We start from the raw sequence: 14,934 nt of genomic DNA, 5'->3' as shown, positions 1-14,934 counted from the left end.
GAGCACGGGCTCTAGGCGCGCGGGCTTCAGTAGTTGTGGTGCTTGGACTTATTTGCTCCGCGGCATGTGGGATCTTCACTGGCCAGGGCTCAAACCCATCCCCCTACATTGGCCGGCAGATTCTTAACCACGTGTCACCAGGGAAGTCCCTCATTTTACTTTTAATGTATGTGAAATGATGAATGATGCAAACAAATGCACAAAACATTCTATTAAAGTTTTAAAACAGTTCAGAGAGAGTGAAAGTGTCCTTTGAATCTGTCCCCATTTCAGGCTCCTCCCCAGCCTGTTGTCAGGCTATATCTCTCCAGAGTTTTCCCTGCATTTATGTTCATGTGTGAGCATTTATAAAAGAGTAGTTTTCCATTTTTTATATAAAAAGCATCACACCACTTTTATTGTTCAGTGACTTGGATCTTTTACTGAACAATAAATAATCTTTCCATGCTGTTGTTTCTAGATCTGTGCTGCTCTTGTATTTTTATTTATCCTATAGTATGGGTGTACTGTACTTAAAATAATTTATTATTAACCACAGAACATTGTTTCTCATGCATGCCCTCCTGAGCTGACATAATGAGCGAGCACTGGCCATTGTTGAGAACAGCGTACCTCCTACTTCAGCCTCTTATCCGCCTCTGCACATCTGACCTCTGTTTCCCACTCATGTGGGCCTCTCTGAGCTGGCCTCCAGGGGTCAGCTTCCTGCCGACCACGGCTGCTGACCTTCTGTGTCTTCACTTTGCAGGCCAAGAACAAGGAGACAGGTGCCTTGGCTGCCGCCAAAGTAATTGAGACCAAGAGTGAGGAGGAGCTGGAGGACTACATCGTGGAGATTGAGATCCTAGCCACTTGTGACCACCCCTACATCGTGAAGCTCCTGGGAGCCTACTACTATGACTGGAAGCTGTGGGTAAGGTGCCACCGCCTGTCCCCCTTGGCTACCATGGCCTGGTGCCACTGGACCCTGCTTGGTTCTAAGGGCCTCAGCACTTTCTCAGCTTCTGCTTTGAGGGCAAGGGCTAGGGCGAGGACAAGGTGAAGTTGGGGGGCTCTGGGTCCCCTGCCCCCTCTTTCTGCAGAGCCTCCCCACTTTGGGGGCCAGGGATAGTGGTTTGGAGTGGGAAGGAACTCTGAAACTCTGCTGCCTGGCCTCGAATCCCAGCTCTACTTGGATAACCCTAGGCAAGTTCTTGACCTCTCCTTGCCCAGTTTCCCCATCTGTAAAATGGGGATGATAACAGTACCTAGCTCATTGATTTGTTCCTGGGATTCAATGAGCTAATTTATGATGGGTGCTTGGAAGAGTAGCTGGCACATGTCAGAGTTTGCTGCGTGTGAGCTGTTTTATTATTTGTGTGGTGGCATCGTTATTACTACTGCTGCGGCTGCTCCAAGGGGATGCCTTTCAATGGCAGCACTAAAGGGAACCCTTTAATAGCCCCCACTCTCCATCAGCAGCCTCATATTTTGAGGTGCACAGTGCAGATACAGCTTCAATCCCCACCTTCCCAACTCAGCATCACCCTTGCAGGAATTCCAGGGTGCCCTGGTTTTCAGAGAGCCTGCCCTGCAGAATGGCTCCCGCATTGATGTTCTAGTACTAATGCCTCTCAGTTTATAAAACCCAAACTTCCTAGAAGGTACATGTTTCCAAACTCCCTGTTCAGCCAATGTTGAGCCCGTAAAACATCATACTTACGTTCCTAAAACTCAGCATAACATTTGTAATGAAATGATGTGCAGGAAGTCTCATGAATTCTAGATGTAATTGGAAGACTGTCTGAATCACATGTAGACGGTTTGCAAAGGGAGCGAGGGTCAGTGGGGGCTGGGCATCTTGGAATGTGCCGGATCCGAGAGAGCGGCCCAGGCTCGTGCTACCACAGTTACCGGTTGTTAATAATGATTTGGTGGTCAGGAGGGGATTTTTTTTTTTTTTTTTTTTTTTTTGGTATGGCATGCAGGATCTTACTTCCCTGACCAGGGATCAAACCTGGGCCCATGGCAGTGAAAGTGCCCAGTCTTAACCACTGGACCACCAGGGGATTCCCAAGAGGGTATGTTTTAAGCATTGGACCTCCTATCACGATAGTTTATCATGTACAGGGAGAGTGTTACTATGTGTTAGTTACATTTTAGGAAATTAATGGGGAGTCTTGAGTTGACACGTCATGCTTTATAATTTTTCCCATTTGAAATAATGCGAAATGGCCTCCAAGTTGATTCTTTTTGCACAGAATGCCTGATTTTGAGGAACAGAGCTACTGATGCTTAATGGAGAAATCTGTGTTTCATTTGAGAAAAGGATCCTGTTATTTAAGAAAACCAAAGGAGTGGTTTAGAAACCACTGTCAAAGTTCATCCCTCTCATTTCACAGAAATGAAGGAAGCCAGTGTCCGAGGGGGGTGAGAACTTGGCGCCCCAGCTTCGCCCAGAGCTCTGTCCACTAAAACTGGTTGCCCCGCAATGGAGGCCAGCTTTCTTTTGCTTCTCTGAGCATCTCCTTGGGGAGTCTTCTAGATGTCACTGGGGGGAATAAAACCACGATCACCTGACTGTCAGCTGTGGATATCAAAGCCTTTCCTCATCCACTGTCTCTGGGCACCTTGGAAGGTGAGCCGGGCAGGGGACTGGTCACCCTTTTCCAAAGGGGAGGGGACAGACGCACAGAGAGGGCAGGCTCCTTGCTCGTGGTCACATAGCTGAGGCCCAGGAAGCTGAGCCTATGCATTTCTTCCGTCTTGATTCATGGGGCTGCCTTTTAAAATTTTTTGCTTCTTTTAAGAAATTAAACAAATTTTAAAATATATGGCTATCAGAGGAAAATGAGAGTATACAGAAAAGCAAAAACAAAAACAAAGACGATTAATACCATCCAAATCTTTACACCAAAGATAACCACTGATAACATTTGGAATATATTTTTCTAGACTTTTTCTACATATACACACACTCATAGTTATTAAAAAAAGATGCACTTACACCAGACTAGTCACTTCACTTTTCACCCTTTGTATTTAAGATATATTAAGAACAACTTTTCACGTCTTAGGGAAACAGCTGCATCTTCATTTTTTCTTTTTCTGTAGAATTCCATCTTCTGACTATTGAGCATTTAGGCCGTTGCTTTTTTTTTTTTTTTTTTTTTGCAGTACGCGGGCCTCTCACTGTTGTGGCCTCTCCCGTTGTGGAGCACAGGCTCCAGACGCGCAGGCTCAGCAGCCATGGCTCATGGGTCCAGCCGCTCCGCGGCATGTGGGATCCTCCCGGACCGGGGCACGAACCCGTGTCCCCTGCATCGGCAGGCGGACTCTCAACCACTGCGCCACCAGGGAAGCCCTAGGCCGTTGCTTTTTTTAAAAATTTTAATTGCTGTTATAAGCAACTCTGTGATGGACAGCTTTGAATTTTTGTGTTCTTGCCTGAGAATCTCTTTAGGAGAATTTTTAAGATTTTAAGTGTCTATTGCCAAGCCGGTCTCACAGAGCCACTTTTTTTTTTTTTTAATTAATTAATTTATTTTTGGCTGCATTGGGTCTTCGTTGCTGCGTGCGGGCTTTCTCTAGTTGCGGTGAGGGTGGCTACTACTCTTTGTGATGCGCGGGCTTCTCACTGCAGTGGCTTCTCTTGTTGCGGAGCATGGGCTTCAGTAGTTGTGGCATGTGGGTTCAGTAGTTGTGGCTCGCGGGCTCTAGAGCGCAGGTTGAGTTGTTGTGGCACAGGGGCTTAGTTGCTCCGCGGTATGTGGGATCTTCCCGGACCAGGTCTCAAACCCATGTCCTTTGCATTGGCAGGTGGATTCTTTTTTTAAAAAATAAATTTATTTATTTATTTATTTATGGCTGCATAGAGTCTTCATTGTTTGGTCTTAGTTGCTGCACGTGGGCTTTCTCTAGTTGCGGCGAGTGGGGGCTACTCTTCATTGCGGTGCACAGGCTTCTCATTGCGGTGGCTTCTCTTGTTGCAGGGCTTGGGCTCTAGGTGCATGGGCTTCAGAAGTTGTGGCATACGGGCTCCATAGTTGTGGCTCGTGGGCTCTACAGCACGGGCTCCAATAGTTGTGGCGCACGGGCTTAGTTGCTCTGCAGCATGTTGGGTATTCCTGGACCAGGGATTGAACCCGTGTCCCGTGCATTGGCAGGCAGATTCTCAACCACTGTGCCACCAGGGAAGTCCTGGCAAGCGGATTCTTAACCATTACGCCCCCAGGGAAATCCCCAGAGCCACTTTTGATATTATACAAATGAGTTTTTCCATCAAACCACCTACCTACAACACATACACACACCCACCCACCCATCCATCCATCCATCTATCCTGCTATCCATCAACACAATCTTCAATGAATTGCTGATTATGTACCCATTAAGAAAAACATGTTTTATGTATCTGTTCCCATTACTGTTTGTGACTGGATACCAAGTTCATCAAGTTCCCAAGTCCAAAGATAATACCAACAATAGCTAACATTTATTGAAAGCTTACTGTGTGCTGGGGCTTTTGCTGTGCATTTTACTTGCATTATGTCATTTAATCTTCATTCTTTGAGGTTGTTGCTTTATCCTCATCTTATAGATGAAAGCGAGAAACAAAGATACTAAGTAAGTTCCCCCCCTGCCAGGCCACACAGCTAGAAAGTGGCAAAGCTGGAAAACCCGATGGAGAAAAAGGACAATTTGTAACTGGACAGTGACTGTGATGAGGTTGTTTAAATAGATACACCAGAATTTTCTGTCCCAAAGTTGTCACTTTAGGCTGGTACTTTCTTATACAGGGCTGCTGCTTTGGCCAAAATCATTTCTCACCCTCCCCTTTTGTACTTGCCTCTACAGCCTGTATTTGTTACTTTGTAGACCCTTAAAGGTGCCATCTCCTCATTTTTGAAGATTTGGGTTTTAGACATTGTGAAATCAAGGACGGTGGCCCTGGAACTGGGTGGATCAAGACGGACAGAGGGTTTCAAGCAGGAGGATCAGCATGGGCAGTGGTCTGCAGGCGGGAAAGGTGTGGCCTGTTGGGATCACGGGTGGACTAGGTTTGGGGCAGCACGTGGTGAACGATGAGGGCAGTCATAGGAGGCGATGCTGTGGAGAGCCTTGAATGCCCAGGTGAAGAGTTTGCACTTGATCTTTTAATAGATCAGTAGTTCTCAAAGTACAACCTCTCGGACCAGTAGTATCAACAGTAGCACTTGGGACCTTGTTTGAAATGCAAAATATTAGGTCCCAGCCCAGACCAGCTGAATCAGAATCTCTAAAATAGGGCCCAGCCATCTGTGTTTTTTTGTTGTTGTTTTTTCGGTTTTTTCTTACGTTTTATTGGAGTATAGTTGATTTACAATGTTGTGTAGCCATCTGTTTTAAGGAGCCTTCTAGGTGTCTCTGATGCTTGTTGAAGTTTGAGAACTATTGCTTTAGGTAATAGGGACCCAGTGGCAGTCTCACAGGGAGAGACACAAATTTTGCATTTTAGGAAGAAGTCAGGTTTGAGGGGGTAAGAGTGAAAGCACCGAGCCTGACCAGGAAGTGGTAAGAATAGACTAGGCCACAAGTCCAAGGCTGTGAGATGGGAACGTCATTTGGTCAGGAAAGCGTTCAGAGAAAGGAACATTTGAACGGGATCTCGAAGGATGCATAGTTTTCCAAGGGATGAGAGAAGGAGAGGCAGTCTGAGGGACAGCATGTAGAGAAGTGCGGAAGGGAGGAGTCTCATTCTGAGATATAAGGTTGAAGGTGCGCCAACTTTTTGGTTCTTTCCTTCTGTGTGATGATTCTTGGCCCCATCTTGTGGCCAGGCCAGGCCTTCTGTGCTGCTCCAGGAGCCAGTTTTTCTGCGTGGGTGTCTTTGACAAAATCAGCCCTGGCCTGGGGTCCACTCTCAGGGGCTGGGCTTTGGGATGAGAAATTAACTGTTGCCCAAGTGTCCTGGGCCTCTTCCCCAGCCATGGCAGCCAGGGATGGACTTTCCCCAGATGGGGTGGAGGTCACTCACTAAACCACCCTACCTGCAGTCTGACAAGATTAGCTCATTTTCTTCTAGAATTTGTAATCTTTGCAAAATCCTTCTAGTGGTTTCTTAAGACCACTTCTGCTTTTGAATATCAAATGGTGCAAGTGGGGGAAAAAACAACCCCAAATATTCTAAACCATCACCATCCAATAGAAATATAATGAGAGCCATATATGTAATTTAAAAAAGAATTTTTTTTTTTTTGGCCACACTGCTCGGCTTGCGGAATCTTAGTTCCCCGATCAGGGATTGAACCCAGGCCCTTGGCAGTGAAAATGTGGAGTCCTAACCACTGGACTGCCAGGGAGCTCCCTAAAAATTTTCTAATTGCCACATTAAAGCAAAAAGAAACTGATGAAATTAATTTAAATAATATAATTTATATAACCTAGTATATAAAACATATTATCATTCTGACATGTCATCAATGTAAAAATTATTAATAAGGTATTTTACCTTTTTTTCCTTCTAAGCCTTCAAATCCAGTATGTGTTGCACACTTATAGCACATCTCAATTCAGGAGCTAAATTTTCATTAGAAATGCTTGACCTGTATTTAGATGTCATAAAATTTACAGGTGAAAAAGTAGATTCACATCCCTAGGTTGTTCCAACGTTCTTAAATGTATCCCAATAATAGAATCGAGTACCAGTTTTTAAACGTAATTAAAAGTGAATAAAATGATACATGTTGTTCTACAGTAGCCATATTTCAAGTGCTCAATAGCCACATGTTTTTAGTGGCTCCTGCATTAGACAGTGTAGACAGTGCAGCTCTGGATGTACACCAGGCCCCCCAAGTAAGTAAATGTGGGAAACCCTGGGCTGAACTCATGAATTTCCTTTGGTTTATAACTGCCCCTCCCCCTAACAATCCCATCCCCCCACCCCCACCCCTAGCCCTGAGCCAGATTTTGGCCTCTGGGAAAGTTTTTCAAGGGTTAGGTCTCTTTTCCTACACGTCTTATGGGAGTGAGACAGAGACAGAGTAACATGATGGTAAATGTTTAACGATAAACTCTCTGGGAACAACAGCCCTGGTTTATAGCATCTGCCAGTTTCTGTGGTGTATTCCCACCATGGTCAATTTCAAGCTAAAACAAAGGTCACTGACACAGAGTTGGGAAGAGATGCAGTAACACTCCATGATGAAGTTATTCCTGCCATACAGATATGATAGACGTAGATAACTTTAAGAGTAGAGATAGCACTACAATGTGCTAAATAATTAGGGAAGCGATGAGTTTTGAGTGTTTATCATCTTTGTTGTTTTTAATTCAATTTTTAAAATAATAAGGTTACATAACAATTTTTTTTTTTTTTTTTTTTTTGCGGTACGCGGGCCTCTCACTGCTGTGGCCTCTCCCATTGCGGAGCACAGGCTCCGGACACGCAGGCTCAGTGGCCATGGCTCACGGGCCCAGCCGCTCCGCGGCATGTGGGATCTTCCCGGACCGGGGCACAAACCCGTGTCCCCTGCATCGGCAGGCGGACTCTCAACCACTGCACCATGAGGGAAGCCCAACGTAACAATTTTAAACAATTGTTACCAGCTTACAAAAATTCCTGAAAATTTAACAATCGGTCCTCACAAGCCAGTGAAAGCTGGCTCTGGCACACCTCTGGAGCCACACCAGAGGAGTGTTGACTAAACCATAGAATGCTACAGCTGGATGTCATGCAGCCAACATCTCATTTGAAAGATGAGACAGCTGCAGACCAGAGAGGGTCTGGAATTTACCCAAAGTCACACAGTGAATTAGTCACAAGCCCAGACATACAGATGTCAGAGACTGTGGATGAGAGGCCCTACTCGTGTCACACTGCCCTATGAAAAGCCCTTCCACAGCTCTCCAGAATACATTCCAAACCCGTTAGCTGGTACACAGGCTAATTATAGTCCATCTGTCAGTATCTTCCCAGGCCTCTCTTCTCCAGCTGTTCTAAGCTACTTGTGGGTGGTACCTCCAGGCCTTTGTTCATCTAGTGCCTTCTTGCAGGCAGGCCCTCCGCATCGTCATCTGCAGAGTCAGCAGGAGCATCGCTTCTTCCATGAGACCTTTTAAATTCTTCCCTGGTACCTCTAGGTGGAACTTACCTCCTCTTCCTCCTCTCTGCTCCTTAGTTTTCTCTTCTCTTACCAGTCACATTTTAGTGCCTCTATGTCTTGGTGTCTCCCTCCTCCGGTAGACAGGACCCTGCCTTTGCTCCCCCAGGGCTGGTCCAGAGCAGGGGAAGGTGTGGAGGTCCAGGCAGACCCCCTCCCCTTTTGAGGCCAGCCCTGCCCTGGGGAGACTGAAGGCAGTGGGGCACCTGCAGCCCACAGACCATACCCTGGGGCTGATGTTGCCCTTGCTTTTTTTTTTTTTTTTAAAAACATCTTTACTGGAGTATAATTGCTTTACACTGTTGTGTTAGTTTCTGCTGTATAAGAAAGTGAATCAGCTATATGTATACATATATCCCCATATCCCCTCCCTCTTGCGCCTCCCTCCCACCCTCCCTATCCCACCCCTCTAGGTGGTCACAAAGCACAAAGCTGACCTCCCTGTGCTATGCAGCTAAAACATAGGCAGAACACTCTATGACATAAATCACAGCAAGATCCTTTTGGACCCACCTACTAGAGAAATGGAAATAAAAACAAAAATAAACAGATGGGACCTAATGAAACTTAAAACCTTTTGCACAGCAAAGGAAACCATAAACAAGACAAAAAGACAATCCTCAGAATGGGAGAAAATATTTGCAAATGAAGCAACTGACAAAGGATTAATCTCCAAAATATACAAGCAGCTCATGCAGTTCAATATCAAAAAAACAAACAACCCAATCCAAAAATGGGCGGAAGACCTAAATAGACATTTCTCCAAAGAAGACATACAGATGGCCAACAAACACATGAAAGGATGTGCTTGCTTTTGACCGAAGCAATTCTCCAGCTATTGGTAGCTTGCAGGGAGGAGAGGAGGAATCTTCCTGCCTCTGAAGCTCTTCCTTTCTGCTGAATCTGGCTGAGAAGTGAAGGTGGCTGTGGAGTCCTGCTTTGAAGGCTGTGAGGATTTTGAAAGCTCCTTCTGATTGGTTCCTGACCCCTCATTGCCCTCAGCCTTTTTGACGGGACAGCAAACCCTATGTCTTGATCTGTTACCTATTCACCCCGGGACTTCTGGCTCCTATCTCTAGAAGCTTGGGTCATCGTGGGGGAATTAAGCCTGCAGCCCTGTCAGACCACAGGGTTCTCCATTTATTCATGTAAACAAGTGTCTGTTGAATTCCTTCTTTGTGCCCAGCCCAGTTCCAGCCCTGAGGATACAGATCGGCCAGGTCCCTGGCCTCACCAGGCTCAGTCTTGTGGTAGAGGCAGACGATATGGAAGCAAATGAAGAAGTAAATGAGAGGACTTCAGCAAGTGATAAGTGTGTGAAGGAAAAATAAACTGGGAAATGGGATAGAGGTTCCCAGGGTAGGGTCAGGAACAGGTGCCTTAAATAGGATGGATAGGGAAGGCCTTTCTCGTGAGGTGACCTTTTAGCTGAGGCCCCAAAGGAAGGATGCAGGGCAGACCTGCAGAAAATTCAGAGGTGGAAAGTTCTAGGTAAAGGGAATAGGAAGTGCAAAGGCCCTGAGGCATGAGCCAGTGAAGCCTCTAAAGGACCAGACAAAAGTTGTTGTGGCTGGAGAACCATATGAAAGGAGACCAGATTGTCATGGCCTGCTGTGTGCTAGGCCCTGTTCTAGGGACTGGGGATTCAGTAGTGAACAAGAGTTACAGTCCTCGTGCTCATGAGCTTACAGTCTGGTGGGGAAGATGGCCAGTAAGCACAGAAACACATCATTCAGGTAACGATAAGGACCATGATGGATATGAAATCAGAGGTGTGGCTAGGGACAGGGCAAGCCACTTTCTGTGCATGGTCAGCAGGAGGCCTCTCTGAGGAGGTGACGTTTGAGAAGGACCCAGTCACGGGAGGATCAAGGGGACAGCAAGTGCAAGGGCCCTGAGGTGAGAGCGTGCTTACTGCATTCAAAGGCAGTGAGGGGCTGGTGTGCCTGGGATGGGGTGGGGGTGGTAGGAGATGGGGTCAGGGAGGTAGGGGTTGTGGTCTTATTGTAGGTGTTGGGAAACCTCAAGGAGGTTTCAAGCAGTCCAGCGTCTGCCCTCTTCCTTGGCCATTAATCTGATTAGTTTCTGAGTCCCTTTGATTCTTCTCCATGTCTGTCTCATGCATTGTCTTCCCTACCCTGCAGTGGAGGAACTGGGACAAGTCCTGGCTCGTAGCACCAGTTGAGATCTTAGCTAACCTCTGAGTCTCTAGCTCTTTATCCCTAAAATGGGGATGATGGTAGCAAAACCTATCCCATCGTAAGGATTAAGTGAGGTCGGGCATGGGCAGCAGTGTCTGGCACAAAGTGGGTGCTTAGTTAATGCCATTACTTCTCTCTCCCCGCCTCTCACAGTCCTTTCATTCCATTCCCACTACACCCTCACCCCCTGGTTTATGGCAGCCTCTTCTCTTCTGGCTTTTCTGCCTTTCACCTCATGAACCTACCCGAGGCTTCGCTGTGATCCGTGTCACCCCCAGACAGTAAGAAAGGTGATGTCAGGGTGGATGAAGGAATCAGCACGGGGTGAGGAAAGCCCTTTCACGTGCACACAGCCAGGCCTGGCCACCACCCCTGGACCCCTGGCACAGGAAAAGTTCAGAAGTCCCTCTGCCCCCAAGTTTTGTCTGGGCAGAAAGTTTTGCACAAGTTTATCTGCCCAGGAATCTCCTTGCTGACTACCAAACAAAGCATTGACTCCTTTGCTTGCATGGAAACCCTCCACAGTTGGAGAGCCTCCCTGGATTTTCCCCCCAGGTATGAACTTGTCATTCTCGAAACTAAAGAGCTGTAATATTTATGTAACACTCTCCGTAGGGCTGCCTCTCCCAAACCTCATTCATCCTCCTACCTGTGGAATAGTTAATATTTTTTTAAGGTGACTCACTTTTTAGAAATTAACTACATTAATTGAAAAAGAAACTTCCGTCTCATTACCAGAAATGGAATATTAGGGCCCACTTGCCATAAATAGAAATACAAGGAAATAAACCACTTCTGTTCCATTCTGGCCCAATCCCTTTGCCTGCCAAAGCCCTCAGCCCAGGCCCTGTGCTGCCTGTTAGGAGGAAGGTTGTCACCGTGCGTCTCTTTAGCGCTCGGCAGGGACGGGGCTTTGCAGGAAGGACAAGCACGGTGGAGGAACTCCTCTCTCCCGGCGCCGTGCAGTGCCCAAATCTCAGGACCTCCGCCTGGGGATGCGCCCAGGCCAGGGGTGTTTGGGTCTGGCCAAGCCTGGAAGGCCAGAGGTTGGGGACGGTCCTCTTAGGACTGAGGCGGGCAGGCTCAGCAGCTTGTCCAGGGACACTCAGGGGCCAGAGGCTGGGTTTGGACCCACCTCTCCTGACCCGAAGGCCAGTGGTCTTGCTCCCCCAGCTCACGTCTCAACTCTCATTGTCTGCACCTGGGCTTTCCCAGCATTCTTAGCTGTGGAATCCTCCTCTGTTGAAATCTTCATGGAAGTCCTGTGGCCATAGAGAAAAGAGCAGCTGCCCGAAGCTGGGCAGGCCTCCTATCACCCTCAGCCCACCACTCCCATGGAGGTCCCCAGAGTAGCTTCCAAGCCTTTTGGACTCTGTTTGGTCTGCATCAGGGTTTGATCATTTTCTATGTGATGGGGAGCTGTCCTGTCCATTGGAGGATGTTTAGCAATGTCCCTGCCTCTACCCACTAGATGCCAGCAGAACCCCCATCTCCCCACTCAGTGTGACAACCATAAACGTCTCCAGATGTTGTCAGTTGTCCCCTGGGGGACAAAACTGCCCTCGGTTGAAAACTACGTGTCTCTGCCACTCACGGCCTCTTGTTGTTGGCAGGAGGAGGGTGTCTGCTAGAACGGGCCTACAGACACATTTTGTTTGGCACACGAGATGGTTTTAGAAATTTGCTGCTAGCATGTTGTCAGAAGATGGCGCATAAAGTTCTGGCCTTTGGACTTTTCTTGAACAACCTGGAGATGTGACAGCGGTTGCCTGGGGCTGAGCAGCAACAGCCCCTTAGGTGGAGATTTGCTCTCTAATTAGCCTCAGACCTCACTACTCCCTACTGTCCCCAGTACTCAGCCTAAGGGCTGTATGTCATTGGTGTGTGCCACCGTTTTTCATTCTTTAAAAAAAAATTTTTTTTGTATAGTTGATTTACAATGTTGTGTTAATTTCTGCTGTACAGCAAAGTGATTTACGTTCTTTTTCATACTCTTTTCCGTTCTGGTTTATCACAGGATATTGAATATAGTTCCCTGTGCTATACAGTAGGACCTTGTTGTTTGTCCATCCTATACATACTAGTTTGCATCTGCTAATCCCAATCTTCCAATTCTTCCTTCCCCCTTGGCAGCCACAAGTCTGTTCTCTATATCTGCCACTGTTTTTCTTAAAGTAGAATTGAGAGGATATATTTCTCATTCCCATGTCTCTGTCGAAACTGAGGAAAGTGCAGATAACCAAGAGGACAGTGTTCTTAGAAAACTGTGCAAGATGACATTTTTTCACACAGGCAGAGCTGCTATGCCCCATAAGTTAGCTCCTCAGACCTGGTGGCATTTAAGCCAGGACTCCTGGCTTAGGGAATGCAAAAATAGGTTTGTAAGGCAGCTGTGAATTTCCTGTACGTGTATACCAAGTTTGTTTGTGTGTGTGTGTGTGTGTGAGAGAGAGAGAGAGAGAGAGGAACTGAAGGAGTGACTGTAGGCTTTTCAGAGTGTGACTTCTTGTCAGAAAGTGAACATTCTACAAAGAGGAAGTGCAGGGCCCAGGGTCACAGAGCAGGGCGTGGGTGGGAGGGGCCCGCTGTCCACACGTGTTCATATGACTACATGTTACCGGCCAGGGTTTCTGTGGCTTGTCGCCTTGGGCTCAGAGGCTAGTGGTTAGTCACTGACAGAGATTGCATATCTGGCCTTAAAAAATACCAGAACTGTAAAGAGAATGTGACATTAGAAAGTCACTAACCGCGCTGTGTGCATTTAGAAAGTCACTCAGCACGGCAGAAGGAGCGCTGGGCTGGATGGAGTCAGGGGACCTGAGATCTTCCCAGATCTGGGACCGACCCTCTGTGACCCTAGGAAGCACTGTCCCTTCCCTGCACCTCTGCTTCCTGGCCCGTAACGCCAGGGCCTTGGAAGGGATGATCTCAAGGAGGCCTTTTGGCCCGAGTCGGCTCCATTTGTCCTGGCCCAGGTATCTCTGAAATCCTGAACTCCGGGTTCGTGGTCAGCTGTGTGGCCTGTGGTGGCCCTTCTCTGCAGTATTGTGGGCTAGGACCTCTTCCCATGGGCTCTGGGGTCCTGGTGCCCCTGGGCTTCCCTGGCATTCACTGACTCTCTGGATTAGGCCTATAGGGGCATCCACTCTGGGGACACACACGCATATCCATAATAGCACTTTGTGAAGCACTTGAAATTCTGTGCAGCCCTCTCAGTCCTCTGGGGTAAGTGTATGTTACTTCTTACCACTTCTGTTGTACAGATAGAGTGCCTTGAGGCTCAGGGAGGGGAAGCAGGTTCAGAAGCTTGTGACTTCTTGGCCCAGAGGGTAAATCAGGAGGCAGGGGGTGAAGGTGAGAGGGAAGAGTCAGCAAAAGAACACAAATAGCTGGCCTTTGCTGGGAACTTTCTCTGTGCTGGGCCCTTTCATGATTATCTTGCCGAATCCTCACAATTCTATGGGACTGAGATGTTGTCACCCCCATTTTATGGATGTGAAGACTGAGGGTCAGAGACAGAGAGTGACTGTCTCAGGGCTCACATCCAGGTTCCAACTCAGATCAGCCTGGCTCCCACCTCTTCAGTGCACCCCACGCCCCCCAAGTGCCAGCCCACACAGTCTGTGCCCCCTTCCTCCACTTGAGGAGCCCGTTGTCCTGCAGACCATTTTTTGGCAGTGTCTGGTGGGGAGGGGCCTGTGGCTCGAGGATCCATCCAGCTTCTACCTTGGGTGTGGTGGACTGTCAGCTACTAGCGGGTAGAATGGCAGTAGAATGGTGTAGCTGTGGACAGGCCAGGGTAATGTGGGGTTTTGCCTGGAATCCTGCTGTTGGAATGCCCGGGCCGGGGTCTCTGTGTCACATTCACAGGAGCGAGGGTGACTCTGTGGTCCGGGGATTCGCCTGCCATGTTCCCAGGCATTTAGTTCGCCCCCTGACCCCATCAGCCAGCTGCCGTCCCCTCTGTGGCACTCCTGTGTGCTCCTCCCATCCCCACTCACCGCCCCCCACCCCCTGCCCCAGCTTCACTCACACCCTCATTCCTTCGGTCCATCAAGCAGTGGCTTTGGAGTCAGCTAGACCTGGGTTGGAATCTTGCTGCCTCGGTGCTGCTGTGTGACCCCAGACACATCTCTGAGCCTCAGTTTCCCCATCTGGACATGAAGGGTGATGACACTGATCTCGCAGCTGTTGGCCCAGGATTAGAAACCCAGCTCGTCCCAGCTGGCAAGACAGTAGGAGCCTCGTGCCAGGCACCCAGCTGACAAGGTCATGTGTGTTGTTCAAAGTCTAGATTGGCAGATAAACGTGTAAACCCGGTCCACAGGCTGTACCTAAGGCAGACTTTTCCAGTGCTTTGCAGTAGTGTGACCCTTTGTAAGTTGGTGTTTTTCATATAGGAATCCAAGTGTTTGGCTTGGCCTGAAGCAGCTCTCGCCACAGGGGCCCATGTTCCCTTGCGGCATCTATGAGCTGGGCTGAGGGCTGCTTCCCCATAGACGGCCACCTGCTCTCCCATCTGCCCTCACCCCCACCCTGGCCGCTTCCCTGCATTTATACACTCTCTGGCGCTGATGGGAACAGATAATCCCAGTCCTGGGCGGGGGAAGTGG

The 14,934-nt window shown here is 48.2% G+C and overlaps 1 protein-coding gene across 1 annotated transcript in view; it reads left to right on the top strand.

The window, feature by feature from the left end:
* Window positions 1-14,934, top strand: part of STK10 (serine/threonine kinase 10) — a gene marked incomplete at both ends in the record, with an annotated part of 124,746 nt that overhangs the window by 24,433 nt on the left and 85,379 nt on the right. The window contains one exon of the mRNA XM_079703154.1: window positions 749-913. Within this exon, the coding sequence (XP_079559280.1) occupies window positions 749-913 (165 nt within the window). The remainder of the gene's footprint in view (window positions 1-748; window positions 914-14,934) is intronic.

The sequence above is a fragment of the Hyperoodon ampullatus genome, assembly GCF_949752795.1.
Source record: "Hyperoodon ampullatus genome assembly, chromosome: 4".
Classification (NCBI taxonomy): Eukaryota; Metazoa; Chordata; class Mammalia; order Artiodactyla; family Ziphiidae; genus Hyperoodon; species Hyperoodon ampullatus.
The sequence above is the reverse complement of the archived record's forward strand: the minus strand, read 5'-3'. Positions and strand labels throughout refer to the sequence as shown.